Source organism: Passer montanus, unplaced genomic scaffold (assembly GCF_014805655.1).
Source record: "Passer montanus isolate IOZ18808 unplaced genomic scaffold, ASM1480565v1 scaffold50, whole genome shotgun sequence".
In the NCBI taxonomy this organism is placed as follows: domain Eukaryota; kingdom Metazoa; phylum Chordata; class Aves; order Passeriformes; family Passeridae; genus Passer; species Passer montanus.
The window spans coordinates 5835875-5849794 of NW_024369930.1; the positions used below are offsets into that span (position 1 = coordinate 5835875).

The 13920-nt window shown below is 36.1% G+C and overlaps 1 protein-coding gene across 4 annotated transcripts in view; it reads left to right on the plus strand.

The window, feature by feature from the left end:
* Positions 1-13920, plus strand: part of KMT2E (lysine methyltransferase 2E (inactive)) — a 54926-nt gene that overhangs the window by 5960 nt on the left and 35046 nt on the right. For 2 of the 4 annotated variants that reach the window (XM_039723690.1, XM_039723693.1), the window contains exons 2-3: positions 2744-2799; positions 10976-11160. In XM_039723690.1, the coding sequence (XP_039579624.1) occupies positions 11090-11160 (71 nt within the window). In that variant the 5' untranslated portion in view covers positions 2744-2799; positions 10976-11089. Of the gene's footprint in view, positions 1-2743; positions 2800-4366; positions 4445-10975; positions 11161-13920 lie in introns of all 4 variants that reach the window. The other 2 variants (XM_039723692.1, XM_039723691.1) reach the window with 2 other exon arrangements.

A 13920-nucleotide genomic window follows, 5' to 3' on the forward strand; every position in this document is an offset into this window, starting at 1 on the left:
AGCTTCATGTCATGGACAGACTTGCTGAGAATGTGTTTAATCCATGTCGCCAACAAAGGTTTTAAACAGCCATGATCCCAGTACCAGTTTGTGAGGAATGCCACTCATCACTTGTCTCCACTTTGACTTCGAGCTCGACAGCTTGCAACTTGTACAAGTGCAGCCATGCGGCCAGTTCCTTATTCGCCAAATGGTCCATCCATCACATGCATGTGTCTCTCCATTTTAGAGTTCAAGATGCTGTGCAGAACAGTTATTTATCAGTCACAGAAACTGATAAAACTAACAGCCTGTATTTGCCACTCAAGAATTTAAACTTCTATATAGAATGGTAGATTCGGTTCTTTTATCTTGAGTTCTGAATATTTAAATTTGTTTGGTGTTCATTACTTTTTAATTCTTCTAAATTGATAGGACTGAAGATATTTTTTGACAGTTGATGATGCTCTTAGCTTGCCTTGAGCAGACAGAGGGACCTAACTTCTAATTGAAATGGTTATAATGGCCTGAGTTGAAAACTGTATCACAAAACAGATGATAGTCAAGTCTAGATGATTAATCCTGTTTTAACTATTGGTTTAAAGACAATTTCCCAATAAGGAGTGGTTTTAGTGAGTTCTGCTTAAACTGAAAACTTGAGAATTACAGCAGCTTACATATAACTTTTGAGGAAGGTACAGAGTGATTACATGTCTCTTTTGGTTTCCAAACCTATCATTCTAGAACTATGAAAGAAACATGACCACTTCATATATAATTTATAAACAATACAGTAGTTATTTTACTGGTGATAAGGGTAAAGTTTCTCCCTCAAATGCCTTACCAAGTAATTCCACTGATTTTTTTTTTCTTTTGCTTAGGATAGGAACGTTTGATGAGAATCTTTAATATCTTTAATTTATGAAGGATTTTTATGAATGACTGTGTTGTGGGGTTCTTTTAAATGTTTTTTCTCTGTCTTACTTTCCAGTGATAGCTGTTGTGCTGAAAGACAAAAGCCAACACTGCTTTTTGTTACCTTCTGTATGGCAGTAGTACTGAAAATTAAAGCTGTTTATTGAGCTTCCATCACTGGGCAGAATTTTTTTGTACTTATTTTAAAATCAGGTATTTTATGTCTCTGTTACTATAATTGAAAAATGCACTGAAACCTCCATTGAAAACATAAAGCTATAGCATTAAAATGCATGGAATAAAAAGAAATAATAGTTTTGCAAAATAATTTTAGTTGAAAATAAATTCAGTTTTGTTTTCTTGAAAGTCAGAAGGATCTTTTGATCATACACTTCTATGGTTTTTTGTGTGTCCTTGAACATGAACTAGTCCCTCCATCTGTTCCCTTGTTTTTTCTTGCCAGTATCCTCCCCAAGTTTTTGTAAAGAACATTGAAATACTGCCAGATTGTTATGAAAATATATAGTCCAGGTTGAACTGTAGTTAATGGAGTTCTTCCAAGTGCCAGAAAGAATTAAAAGTTTGTGTTTGAAAGAATGTGACTTTCTGACTTGCTTGTGATTGGAATCGTAGGCATAAGAGTAGCAGTTAGGTGGATGTCTGCAAATCACTTCCATGAGTAAAAGTAGAAGCACTGTTGAGCTATATGGGTAAATCAAATGTTATGGGTAAAAAAGAGGAGCTAGTTTTTGAAATCTACATAAGTGAAAACATATCAAAACAAAAATATGCTCAGCTGAAGTCAGACTTGAAATAAATAGAAAGAATTTACTTCTTCTGTAGTAGGTAGCTAATAATTACAGGAGACTCCCAAATCTTATTGAGCAGCATAGAAAAAAATCAATTAGCTTATTTGGGATCATGAAGCCTACAAAATATTTATAGTGTTGAAGGCAGTGCCAGTATTTATTTTTAACCACGTATTTTTTCACCCCAAAATCTGTACTTGTTGGGAGGAATATTGGTGACTGAATTGCCATGAGGTATACTGTTATATTCAATAAAAAATAAATAGACTTCGCCCATACGGTGGTAGACATGAATTTGGGTATTCTTACAGAATGTGGACTGTATATACTTGCAGAAAGCCTTTATTTTTTATGATGTTTGTCAGGAATAATAGTGTAAGGTAATGGAAATGTTTTCATCGAGAGTAATTGCTAAGTCACATACAGGCAGTTTGTCTAAGTTTAATCAACAGCTTTTTATCATTTTGTGCTAGATGGAGAAATACTCATTTGCAGTAAAATAGTGATGCAAAAAATGACATAAAGCCAAGATATTTTTACTGGGAAACTACTTTATTAGTGTTCCTAGCCTTTGAATTTTTCTTTAAAGGCATTTCACATTTTTCAGTGATAGACTATAACAGGCTAATGTTAGGTAGCTAATATATACTTCTCCAGGAAATATGCAATATTACAATGAAAAAATAATTCTACACCTCTTCATGTGCTGTACTTGTTTTGTATTTTACAGTTCCTTGGCTCTCTAGCTCAAATAATTGATGGTTTTTGAATGGTTAGGACTTTTTTTGTGTAATTTATTTTCAGAAGTTTAGCAGGTGTTTAGTAAACTTACTGACATCAAGCAATTGGCAGTTAATTTTCAATCCTGGTGTTGAGTTCTGCAAATAGAAGACCTAAAATCTGTAAGCGTGGTGTGTGATAGTATATCTCTGTTTACTGTTTCTTTGATCAATTCCTGTTCAGTGAACTAATCCTTATTCTTTCTGTAACTGCTTTTATCTTTATTTCCCTTCTACCACTCATTCTTTTTCTCTTCCTAGTCCCATATTTTGTCTAACTTCACTGAGAGAAGAAAAGGAGTGAAGAGAGAGAAGAGGTAAGGTCAAGTCTTTGTGTGTAAGGGACTAGCTTAAATATTTGAGGAAGAGACCTTGCTTTCACTCAGAGGAATAAGCAAGAGCAGCACTGTTGGAGCGGATAGTAAAGGAAAATAGCTTATGTCTGGTGGGAAGCAGCTTTGGTGTGTAGCAGAGGCTTGGCTGAACTGGCAGACTGACCCTTGGTTTCTGCTCAAAAGCGTGGCTTGCTTTGTGCAGGCTAGAGTCTGTGTAGTGCATGTTATGACCTGTGTACCAATGAAAACCTTGTTACAATGATGGAAACTCCAGTTTTTTATGCATAAATCTTGGATACCATGAAGGGGGCAGGGGTTTTTATTTCCCAGTTTTAGATACTAAAGTCTGACCAATTAATAAAATTCGGCTGTTGTTCCAGATGTGACTGTGGTCTTTATTGAATGTAAAATCCTGCGTTTGTCTCAGGGTGTTCATAAGCTGAAACAGGTTGCCCAGAGAAGTTGTGCATGTCCCATCACTGGAAGTGTTGAAGCCCAGCTTGGATGGGCACCCAGAGCAACCTGGTAACAGAGGTGTCCCTGCCTGCAGCAGGGATGGTGGAACTGGATGCTCTTTCAGGTCACTTCAAACCCAAGCCATTCTGTGAGTTTGTGCTAGTAAATTGTGCTTATTGGCACTGTTTTAAAAGCAGAGGTGGAGGAGTCCCCTTACTTTGTAGTCGGCTGTAATAACAGTGTTTCTTAAATAAGTTGGTCTAATGATTGAGTAGGTCTGTGTCAATACAACCAATAATGGAGTAAAACAGAAATTGGACAGGGCTAGGAACTTAGAAGCCTTGAGCTCTCTGAAGCTTTCTGAAAATCCAAAAGGAGATGGGGGCAGCTATGAGCAGTGTCCTGTGAGAAACAGGGAGAGGGAGCATAATGATTTTAGCCATTATCTGTCATGTGTGACTTAAAACCAGCCATAGCAAGTACATTTTTGGGGTTTTGTCTGTCTGACAGGGTACCTGAGAAAGAGGTTAGATGGACATGAGTACTGACAGTGTGTAGGTGACCCTGAACAGCATAGGGGAGGGTATTGAGGGGCTTGTGAATGAGGCTAGAAGCAGTTAATAATTGTGATGAGGAAGAAGATACTGCTGAGAGGGATATAGAGGATATTAAATCAGAGGGAATGTTTGAGCACACACTACAAATACCAGATTTCTTCTAGAACAAGTTACTTCTTTTATATGATTTGCAGGACTTGGTCATTAATAGGTCTTAACTTGTATATTTGAGTGTGCCTACTGTGTCTTATTTTTCCTACTCCACTTTTTTTGTGTTTCAGCACAAATTAGAAGTAAGTTGCTAACTTACTTGTTAGGTTACCATAGAAAGCAGCAAACAGTAGCAAAGGTATGAATTTGGACTTGCAGTTGTCTCTAAGTCTGCACAGTTCTTCCTGCAGTGGTGTAACATCTGGAAGTTGGATATCCCTCCTAATTTCTTAGGAAATCTGTACAGTTATGGAGCATGTTAGGGGAAACAGAGGAAACTTCCTTGCATGTAAGATTAGTCATTTTTTCATGTATTCTGCTTCTAGGTCTGATTAAAGGCATGTTACCTCCTGAGAAACAGACAGCAGTGAATAAATATTGATTACTTTATACATTTATTTATGGTATGTGTATATATGCTGCTTATTTTCTCCATATTTGTGTGTTGATACAAGTATATACATATATACATTTGCACAGTATAGTTCATTATTTGAATGATAGCTAGAGTGTACCATTAAAATGCCAGTGTCTCTTGCTAATTTTAAAAAGAATCTAATTTCTTGTTAGACTTGTATGCTCAGAGCAGTAGTAGAAAGCAGCAGTTTAGAAAAGCATGATTTTAGTTAATGAAATCTTCTTTAAATCTTCCCTCTTACTCCTTTCCAATTAAAAAGAAAGTTAAAAAATCAAACAAACCCCAAACAGAACCCACCACACACCTCCCAAACCAAAAACAAACAAAAAAATTCCAAACGAGGGAAAAACCTGTAGGTGGGAAAGCCAAGTAGTAAAGCTTAGTTTGTTGGCCTTGTGACAGCTCAGGACATTAGTTTTCATGCTGTGTTTGTGGAGTCTGACAAACTATTGATAGTTGCATTTTAATTAGATTTCTCCTGTATAGATTGTGCCAGGGCATAGGTGTATCAACTTTCTTGTGGATTTCTTGAGGTCAAGGGTGGTTCCCATGACCATGGGTTAAAATTATTGGCCTGTAAATCTGAAGAAAAGTATGACAAGAATTGCTTTTGCTCATGATTGCAAAATGTGTGTACACATATGATGTAATTGGATGGAGGAGGAGAATGTTTAGATTGCATTCTCAATAAATGTAACTCATGCACAGAAGATGCATGGTGAGGTAATAAAATGCAATAAAACAGAATACTAACTTCTGGTCATCTATTACCTGAGATGACTTTGTATGAACAAGTAACAATAAGATATGCAGGAGTCAGCAGAGGTCTGAAAGCAGTAATACAGTCTTGGAAATCTTTGCATCTTGCCTGAAACACCTTATTGATATGAGAAACAGTTTTGTAGTGGTCCTTTGTAACTTTGGGGCCAACCTGGCCTCACAGTAGTGTGAATTTTCTATGGGGAGCAAATGGAAATTAAGAGTAGAACACTTCTACATTCAAATTAACTTGGGATTACAACCATTAGCATTGCATGCTAATGCATGCATTAGGTTAGCATTGCATGCTGGTTAAACTGAAAGGTCTTGCTTGACTCAAGACTGTCGTGTTTGTGTGTTTGAACACTGATTTATTTTTTATCTGTAAATCTTGTAACTCTTCTTCCTTGGTCAGTGCTTGAGTGGAAAATTGGCTGTTTCAGCAGTTTCATTTGTTGCTTCAAGTTGATTCCCTTAAGATTTGTACACATCTCATGAAAATGAGCCTTCATATATTCTGATACTTAATATTGCTCCAGCAAATGGTTATTAATTTCTTGCCTGGATTTAAAGGTGTGAGGAAAGGGGTTACCAGTACTTGGAGTTTAGCAAAAGGGAGCCTCTTCTGTGCTTGTGTTGAGGGGAAATAAGCTCTTAGTAAAACGAGGTGAACTGTCCATTGCTGGGTAAATTGGGAAACAGTGTAAGTTTTTAGGTGTTGGAGGGGGAGGAACTTGACAATTATTGCTGGCCATTTCAGTTACTCACTTTACTAGATAAGGGAAAGTTAGGGCTTTCACCTTTTGTGTATTTTGTAATACACATTTCAAGTTACATAATTTTGCTTTTAAGGAAAGATAGTTATCATATGTAGATAGGTTAGAAGGTTTTGATTAATTTTTCTTCAGTTCTAGTTATGTGGATTTTGTATATGGACCTTGTGAAAACACAGAGTATAGAGATAGTGGTTTGGTTAGTATATAAATACTTCTGTAGTGACATTAGTTAAGGACTTCATGGCGAAGTTTTATGCATCAATATAAAATCTAAATAATTATTTGTCTTAAATCAGCACTGTTGAGTCTAATGAAATAGCCTAGTTATAGGCTGGTTAGAATTAGATTTTTCTCCTTAAACATCTGTGTTTAGGGAGATCCGGGTAATTCACTTTGCAGAGCCATTCTGTGATGAAATCTCCCAAATCTTGAAATATCTAAACCATCTAATAACTACTTTTTTATCTTGTAATTGTTGATGGGTGATAACTGCAGAGAAAAATATTGAAGAACTTTACATGTATACAAAAGTCACAAAAAAAGGAACAAAAAGATCTAGTCTAGTTTTTATAATGCCTTGTGATGTAAGAAACTTGAACTGATCTTGCAATCCATGTACTTAAGTTAGTGTAGTCGTCTGTGTATGTGGAAAAATTCTTACATTTGAGATGGGATATAATTTAAGCTTAATTCATGGTTCCACTTATGTCCCTTTATAAATTAGAAAACAAATGTTAAGTTTCGAGTTGCTTTGAATCTGTTCCTAACTTCTGTAGTAAATGTATTTTTTCTAACTTCTGTAAGCTTTTTGTATTTGTCACATGACATCCAAATCTAGAAATTGTTCATGGGAAGGGAAAAAACAAGGAACAGTGACACTGTCTGTAAAAAGTTGTCAGAGATGTGAAGAATAGCAGAAACAGCTTTTTTTTTTTTTTTTTTGGTAGTATAAGATATAAACATGGTTTAAACCCCCCCAACAAACTAAAAGCCCTCATCATATTGTAATAATATTACTGTAAGTATTATAAGTAGTTGTGCTGTCTTGATATATTAATGTCTCTTTAGGATTTTTTAATGTTTAAGACAAATAAATTGCTACTGGTGTTGCCACAATCTCTTACTGATTTTTATGAAAAGTTTTGTATGTGCATCTAGACGAGAGCTTTAGTATTAGACATACAGCATAGGGGGTTTAACACTATTGATGTAATTTCAGGAGATCCCACCCTTACCTTCTGATGCAAGAGCTGAGCTGTCTTTATTTGGGGTTTTTCCTCCTTTGTGTACCAGTGGAAAAGTTAAGTTTTTTTTCTGATGTGACACAAGTGATCTTAGCAGGACACGAGAGAAAGGAAACATGTGGTCTCTGTTAGACCACAGAAATGTTGTTTTAGTGGAATACCTCAGGGATAATGTATGAGTTGTTTCCTGTTCTTTAAAGCATAAATTGTGTTCTCTGTACAAAGCCACAGATATTATATTTTGGAATGTATTGCACTCTTATACTTCTGGTTTTGAGTACACTTAATTTATACAAAAAAGCGTCCTGGTGTCATAAACAAAGTGGATCATAAGAATATGGTGAGGCTTTGGATATTTTAGACTTAATGCAGCTGTTGAGTCAAAAAGCTCCTGTGTATTCTCTAGAGGCAAAGAGAAGTGCCATTAAAAGTGTAAATCAGTATGAATGAACGGTGAAGAATGATGGGTGTGAAGAGGTTGATCTTGCACAAGATAAATGTTTTAACCAGGTTGAACAGAAATTTCTCTGGGTTTTAAGATGAACATTTTATTATTAGGGCAAGATAAACTTTTCTTCCTGCAACTAAATAAAAGCAAAATTTATTTGAATAAGGGATGGGTTTTTTCTCCTATAATAAAGCTGTAGGATGATTATGGGAAAAAATTGGTGAATTTAATAAATTGCCAAAATGCTTTCAGAGCTTAGAGTGTACTATTACTAATGGAGGGACTATAACAAAATTGAAGGGCTTCTGCTGTTGTTAATTAAGGTACAATAGATGAGCCACTTTGCCCAGTAAAGAGCTGATCAATGAACTTTGGACTAGCGGTTTTTATATGGTGGCTTTTAACTCTGTGACCCTGAAATTAACTGGAGAAACCTCTGTGGTCTTCTTGTCTTTCAAATTCGTGTACTGCTTGAAGAAACACTTTCTTAAACAGTAAGTTATGGAAATGAATGTACCTGTGAAAACAGTTTCTTAAAGGGCATGGATGACAGTTTGTCAGAGTTCTGAAAGAATAATTACTTGAAATAGATGGATACTTGCAGGAGTTGGAAAGTACCAAATCATGACAGCAGATAGTATTTTATGACTCATCTAAAATACCAAGCTTCAAAGGATAAGCAGTCTCTTCATAGATAAAATTTCCCAGTGGTTGTGTTAGTTTCTTTCTGAACTTATAAAAATGCTGGGAATATTAGTATGGCATGACAATGCTTCTGATTCTGACGTGGTAGAAAATAATTATTTTCCATCATTCCAAATTTAACATCACTGTAGGGATCATAATTGGATGGCCTATATGTAAGGTCACAGTTTTGTTTAATAAGTGGGTGTAGTGTTATTAATTTATCCTAGATCTCCCCCCACTCTCATTAGGGGCATTTGTTGAGGATGGCTACTCATAAATAATGAGCAATGTTTGTTTGAATTAACTTGGCCGTGTAGGTATTGCAAGCCAGTGACTGCCTTCATTCTTCCATACTGAACTATAGGCAAAGGAAGAGCTTTAGAGAGTTCTGTGTGTGTGATGGAAGAAAGTGGTAAAAACCAGTGAGTTACTGTTGCAATCATGTTCCACTTCCTTTTGGATAAAACATCTGTTTAATGGTCTTCAGGCAAAAAAAATCTTGATTCCTCAAGTTTGACCTTATTCAGTGTGGATCAGGTTATTAGAATTTTTTTCTGACTTCTGACAAAGCTGTATTTTAATAACTTGCCATAGAGCAGGAAGTTGGTTTTGGTTGAGTCCTCCCCTTATTTTTGTTAGCTTTTTTTTGGTTGTTGTTGGAGTTTTTTAGCAAGAATGGTGGTGTATTTACATTGTCATGAATGGGGACATGTATTAGCCATTGATTTTCAATCTATATGTAGCTCTGAGTCATGCATGGCTCTTTTTTTTCTGCATTAAATTAAAAAAGAAGCCCCAAATTTCACTTGATTATCAGATTTAGTAAGCAGGTCTTGTCTTTCTGTGTAGACAGTGGTGGTCACTTGAATATATGGTGAGTGGGTAGTCTCAGTTGTTTATGTAAGTTTGGAGATGTCACAGCTCATGAGACAGCTGTCTAAATGTGTTCCTCACTTCCATCAGTCTTCAGAGCATTTTTGCCTGCATTATTTTACAGCTGATGCTCTACCTGGTCAGAAGTGTTTAAAGAAAATATTTTAAGAAAAAACACACCACCAACAAAATCAAGTTTAAGTGCAAGAAGCACCTTTCTAAGTGAGGATCTTGATCCCAGACAGTCTAATATATCTTGTAGACCTACACTGAACCACTAAAGCTGTTTTTTAAGAATTACCTAGTAACAGGCATAAAGTGAAAGCTCCATTCTGCTGATGATTTGGTAGCACAGGTCACACTGCAGGGAGTACTGGAACTGCAGTTAACTCTGTGCTAGCTGATTTACCTGGATTTTAAAAAGTCATGGTTTCTTTAAAGTTATCGAGTAAATTTTTTACTTTTTCAGAAGATGGGGACTAAATGGTGATTTGATGTTTCCTTTAAGTTGTAGGTACAGCCATTCAGGGTTCTGTCCTATGAGTAGAGTTAGCTGTATGGTGGGAAAGTGAGTGCTCACTTAAACTGTTAATGGGGCTTACAGTTTTTTTCAAGCCTTCTACTGAAAATATTCTGTACCTGCTTTTGATTTAACTTATTTTTCTTGCTACTTATTCTTGAAAATAGTATATTTTTTCTTAATTTTTTTGCACAGCTAGTGATGCAGTTTGTTACTTGTGGTATTTAGAAAGAAAATTATCAGTATTTAAATGAGGAAAGCAAAATATTCCAATGGCTACTTGGCCCAGTAGCTTTCTGGCTCATTTTATTTGTTGTTTCACATAATAGGACCAAAACACCCCTTTTGCTTGCAATTATACATTATGTAACTACTGAAGATACTGGGCTGTTTTACTTAAATTACCTAGTCACATGTGTAAAACCTGCTCTATATTAGTGTATGAAAGTGCATTAATTTGCTAATCTGTGAATAACAAAGAGCTGTTCAGATTCCTCTTGTACTTGGGAGTTCTGCCCTGTGTAGTTAGGGAAGTGGGGGACTGGTAGTAACTGGCATACAGATTGCATCCTGCCTTAATTCGTGTGAGTCAAGGAGATTGTAGTTTGCTTTACAGTTAAAAACTACTACTGACTATTTTTATTTTACTCCTTTAAAAAAATCACCTCCAAAAGTGGCACTGAACAGGCATAGTATCTTCTAATGGTGGTTTATTAAAATCGAAAATGTTTCCTATCATTATTGTGAATTATTAGAATTATTTTGTTTTTAAGAAAATAAATGATAGTTAAAGCATTAGGTTGTTTTTTTTTAAGTGCAAAACACAACAGAGCACTGTTGGCTAAAAATTACAAATTCTCTGACTAGGTTTCTGTTGAAAGGTACAACAACTAAGCTTTGACGACACAGGACTAATCTCTGGCACTTCCCTGATTGTGCTGGGGTTTTTAATCAGAAATTTGAATGATTGTCCATTTGTAATATACTCAAGTTCAGGTGTTAAGATCATCACACTCTTTAAAGAAATTTATTTGCAGTTAATTTTAGAGAAGATTGAATGTTCTCCTTTTGCTTGTGTAAAATACAACTAGTGAAGTAATTGTGATAAAAATGGCAAATTTTTAAAATAAAATAAATACGTGATGTAAAATTGCCCGGGTTTAAAATGAACTGACTTAATCTCCTGCATGTTGTGTTTTGTTTTTGACAGGGTTTGTGGATGCACTTAGATGTTTGCAATGAGCACTGTGGCTGGCATGCCCCAGTGTTTTGGATACCAATGCATAGGACTCCGTAGTAATCGAATTTATCAGAAACGAACGTCATGAGCATAGTGATCCCATTGGGGGTTGACACAGCAGATACTTCTTATTTGGAAATGGCTGCAGGCTCAGAGTAAGTATGTGAACATAATTTGTAAGTTCTCTTACTTATTTTTTTTCATTACTTTAATTTTTTCCTTCATGACCGTCTTTTGAATACAGTTGGAGAAAACTTAAGAGTTTCCTTCGTTTTGTTGAATTTTTAATTACTTGAATTAATAACTGTCACTTCATTCTTATGTCAGTTTCTTCCACTGTAGGGGAGCAAAGGAGAGAAGCTAAATGTTTCTACAAATGCATGTTTTTCTTGCTTATCAGACTGACAGATAAAGATGCTGCTTGGTTTACTTCTTATACTTCAAATATTTTGTCATTTCAGTTTCCTTTTTAACTACATGTCAAAATATCTTTTGATTTTGCACCTTAGAAAGATTAAATAATTTGGTGCATTAAACTGCAAGAAAGTAGTAGTAATCAAGACAAGGGTGCATTTCTTAATGAAAATAGAAGGCCTAGCTGAAATGCTAATACCATGTCTTCAAAAGTTATTTCTAATTATAAAGCAAGTAGAAAATCATTTAGTAACTGTATATAAAGGGTTATAAAGAGCCAGTGAAATGCATTCAGTAAACTCTGGCTTTGCCCCAAATATTGTAGTGTAGTGAGTTTCTGGGTTTTGGGGGATGGGGAGGGTGACTTGTGGGGTGTTTTTTAGGGTTGGGGGGAGGTGTTGTGCATGTGTGGTTTTTTGTGTTGTGGTTGTTCTCTGGTTTTTTCCCCCTACTCTTCTGTGCAGTATTGATGGGCTAAGGTTTAGGTATTGTTGATCTCTGACTGGATACATTTCTTGTCAAACAAACTTTTCTGTCTGTGTAGCATCAGCATGACTGTCAAATGTTTAAGAAACAGTGGTTTGTCTTTCAAACTTAGAAGGAAAATTTTAGGCGAACTCTAGAACAGCTTTTTAAAACATGTTTCTCTACAGGTATATATGAGGCTATTCTAGGTTTGTGCTGTTTTATTTGAAGAGAACCAAGAATTTGCAGTTCAGAATTTTTTGTTGTTTTATCTTTTCCTGTTAGGAATACTCTACCTTGGTGCAGAAAATTTTTTAACTGTAGTGCTTTTCTTTTATGTTTAGAGAGGGTCATGATTCCTGAGGTTGCTGACATTCCTTGCAGACACACCATGTCATGCTGAAATTAAAATAAATAAATTTAGTTGTCAGTATAAACAAGATAGAGTTCAGAGTGTGTTGTTTGCTTGATACTGTGGCAGAGCGACCCAGTTAGGAGCTGCTTTTCTTCAGATGTTAAGTGGCTGTTACCACTTAGATTAATTCTTGTCATCTCTGCTGTACTCACACTGAAATATGGGTAGCTGCATGATTGGCGTACGCTGATTTGAAAGCCATGTTACTGTCACAAGAAGTGTGACACTAAGGTGTGTCCCTAATCTACCAGCTTACACAGTTGTGAACCTTTTCTATCACAGTCCGTGTGGTTTACTCTTTGTTTTTGCACGTTTTCTTCCAGAGGGTGGCATGTTGGATATGGAGTGTATTAGTAACAGTTGTAGATGGTCTTTGAGCAGGTTCTGGGGTTTTCCCAGGGGGGAGGAGCTAGAATTTTTCCACTGTGACTGGCAGGTCAGATATTGCTTCATCAGTTGCTGAAGCATGAGCAAACACAAGAATGGGGGAGTGGCAAACTTGATTATGCAGGAGAAGCAGCTTAGGAAAAAGCTCTTTGTGTAGTGCAGTCTCCTAGTACTGAAAGATTTTTCTTTATGTTTTGAACCAAGGCATAAGCCTATTAAAAGAGATGATATTTTATAAGACTTAATAGTTCCACATATTATTTTAATAATTGTAGCAAATAGCTGTGTGTAGAATAGCCTACTAAGAGGTTTAAGGATCTTAAAAATTGGGTGAAATGGTTTGTTTCTTACATTATGTGTACTTTAGTGGGGTCTCCAGATAGATCTTTGTGTCATTGTAGACAAAACACACAGGCCTTCACTTGTAGATCTTACTAAAGATGAGGATTTGTGATTTCTTAGTGGTAAGGTCCTTTTAAGCAGAACAAGCCATTTCTGAAGGTTCAAAATATTCTTCCTGGCTTCACTGAGTGCTTGTGTAGCTTAGAGCCTAAGTATAAGCTACACATTGGGAAATGCCACTGGTGGTACTGCTCTTCCGGTTATATCCATACATGTTTTTTGGGGAGAACGGCTGTGTAATAAACCTCACAATCCCAGTGTACAGATCACTGCACTGAGTTCAGTATCCAGGGGAAAAGGAACATTGGTGTAGTCTTACATGCAGATAGTATCAGGCCAGCCTGTACTTGTAGGGCCTGCTGCAAGGTGCTTAGGTAGCAGAACCCACTCCCTGCTAGAGAAGCAGTCCTTGATTCTTGTTGTCTAGGTATTGAAGCCTGTCAGATGTCTTCAGTTAGATGAAGTGTCTTGAAATAGAAAATGTTGTTTCTCAGGCAAAGTATATTGTACTCCTTTATCTGAGATGGCCTTCAGCTAGATACTGTTCAGGTGTGCTGGTACAAATAGAAAATAAACCTAAACTCCTTTGAAAATCAGACCTTTCAAACTGGATTGTGGAAGATTGATGTTGCTGAGAGGTTGCATTTGGAGTTCAGACACATGTTCAGGAAGTACTTGTAGTACACTTAGCTCACAGCTTAAAGCTTGGATACCCCATCTGTCTTTGAGCATTTCAGTGAGATTTTGTTTCCTGTTTGAATATCTGTATATTTATGAAAGTGGTTGATGGCCCCAAATTCTAACTAATTGTATTTTGGGTATTAGTCAAAAG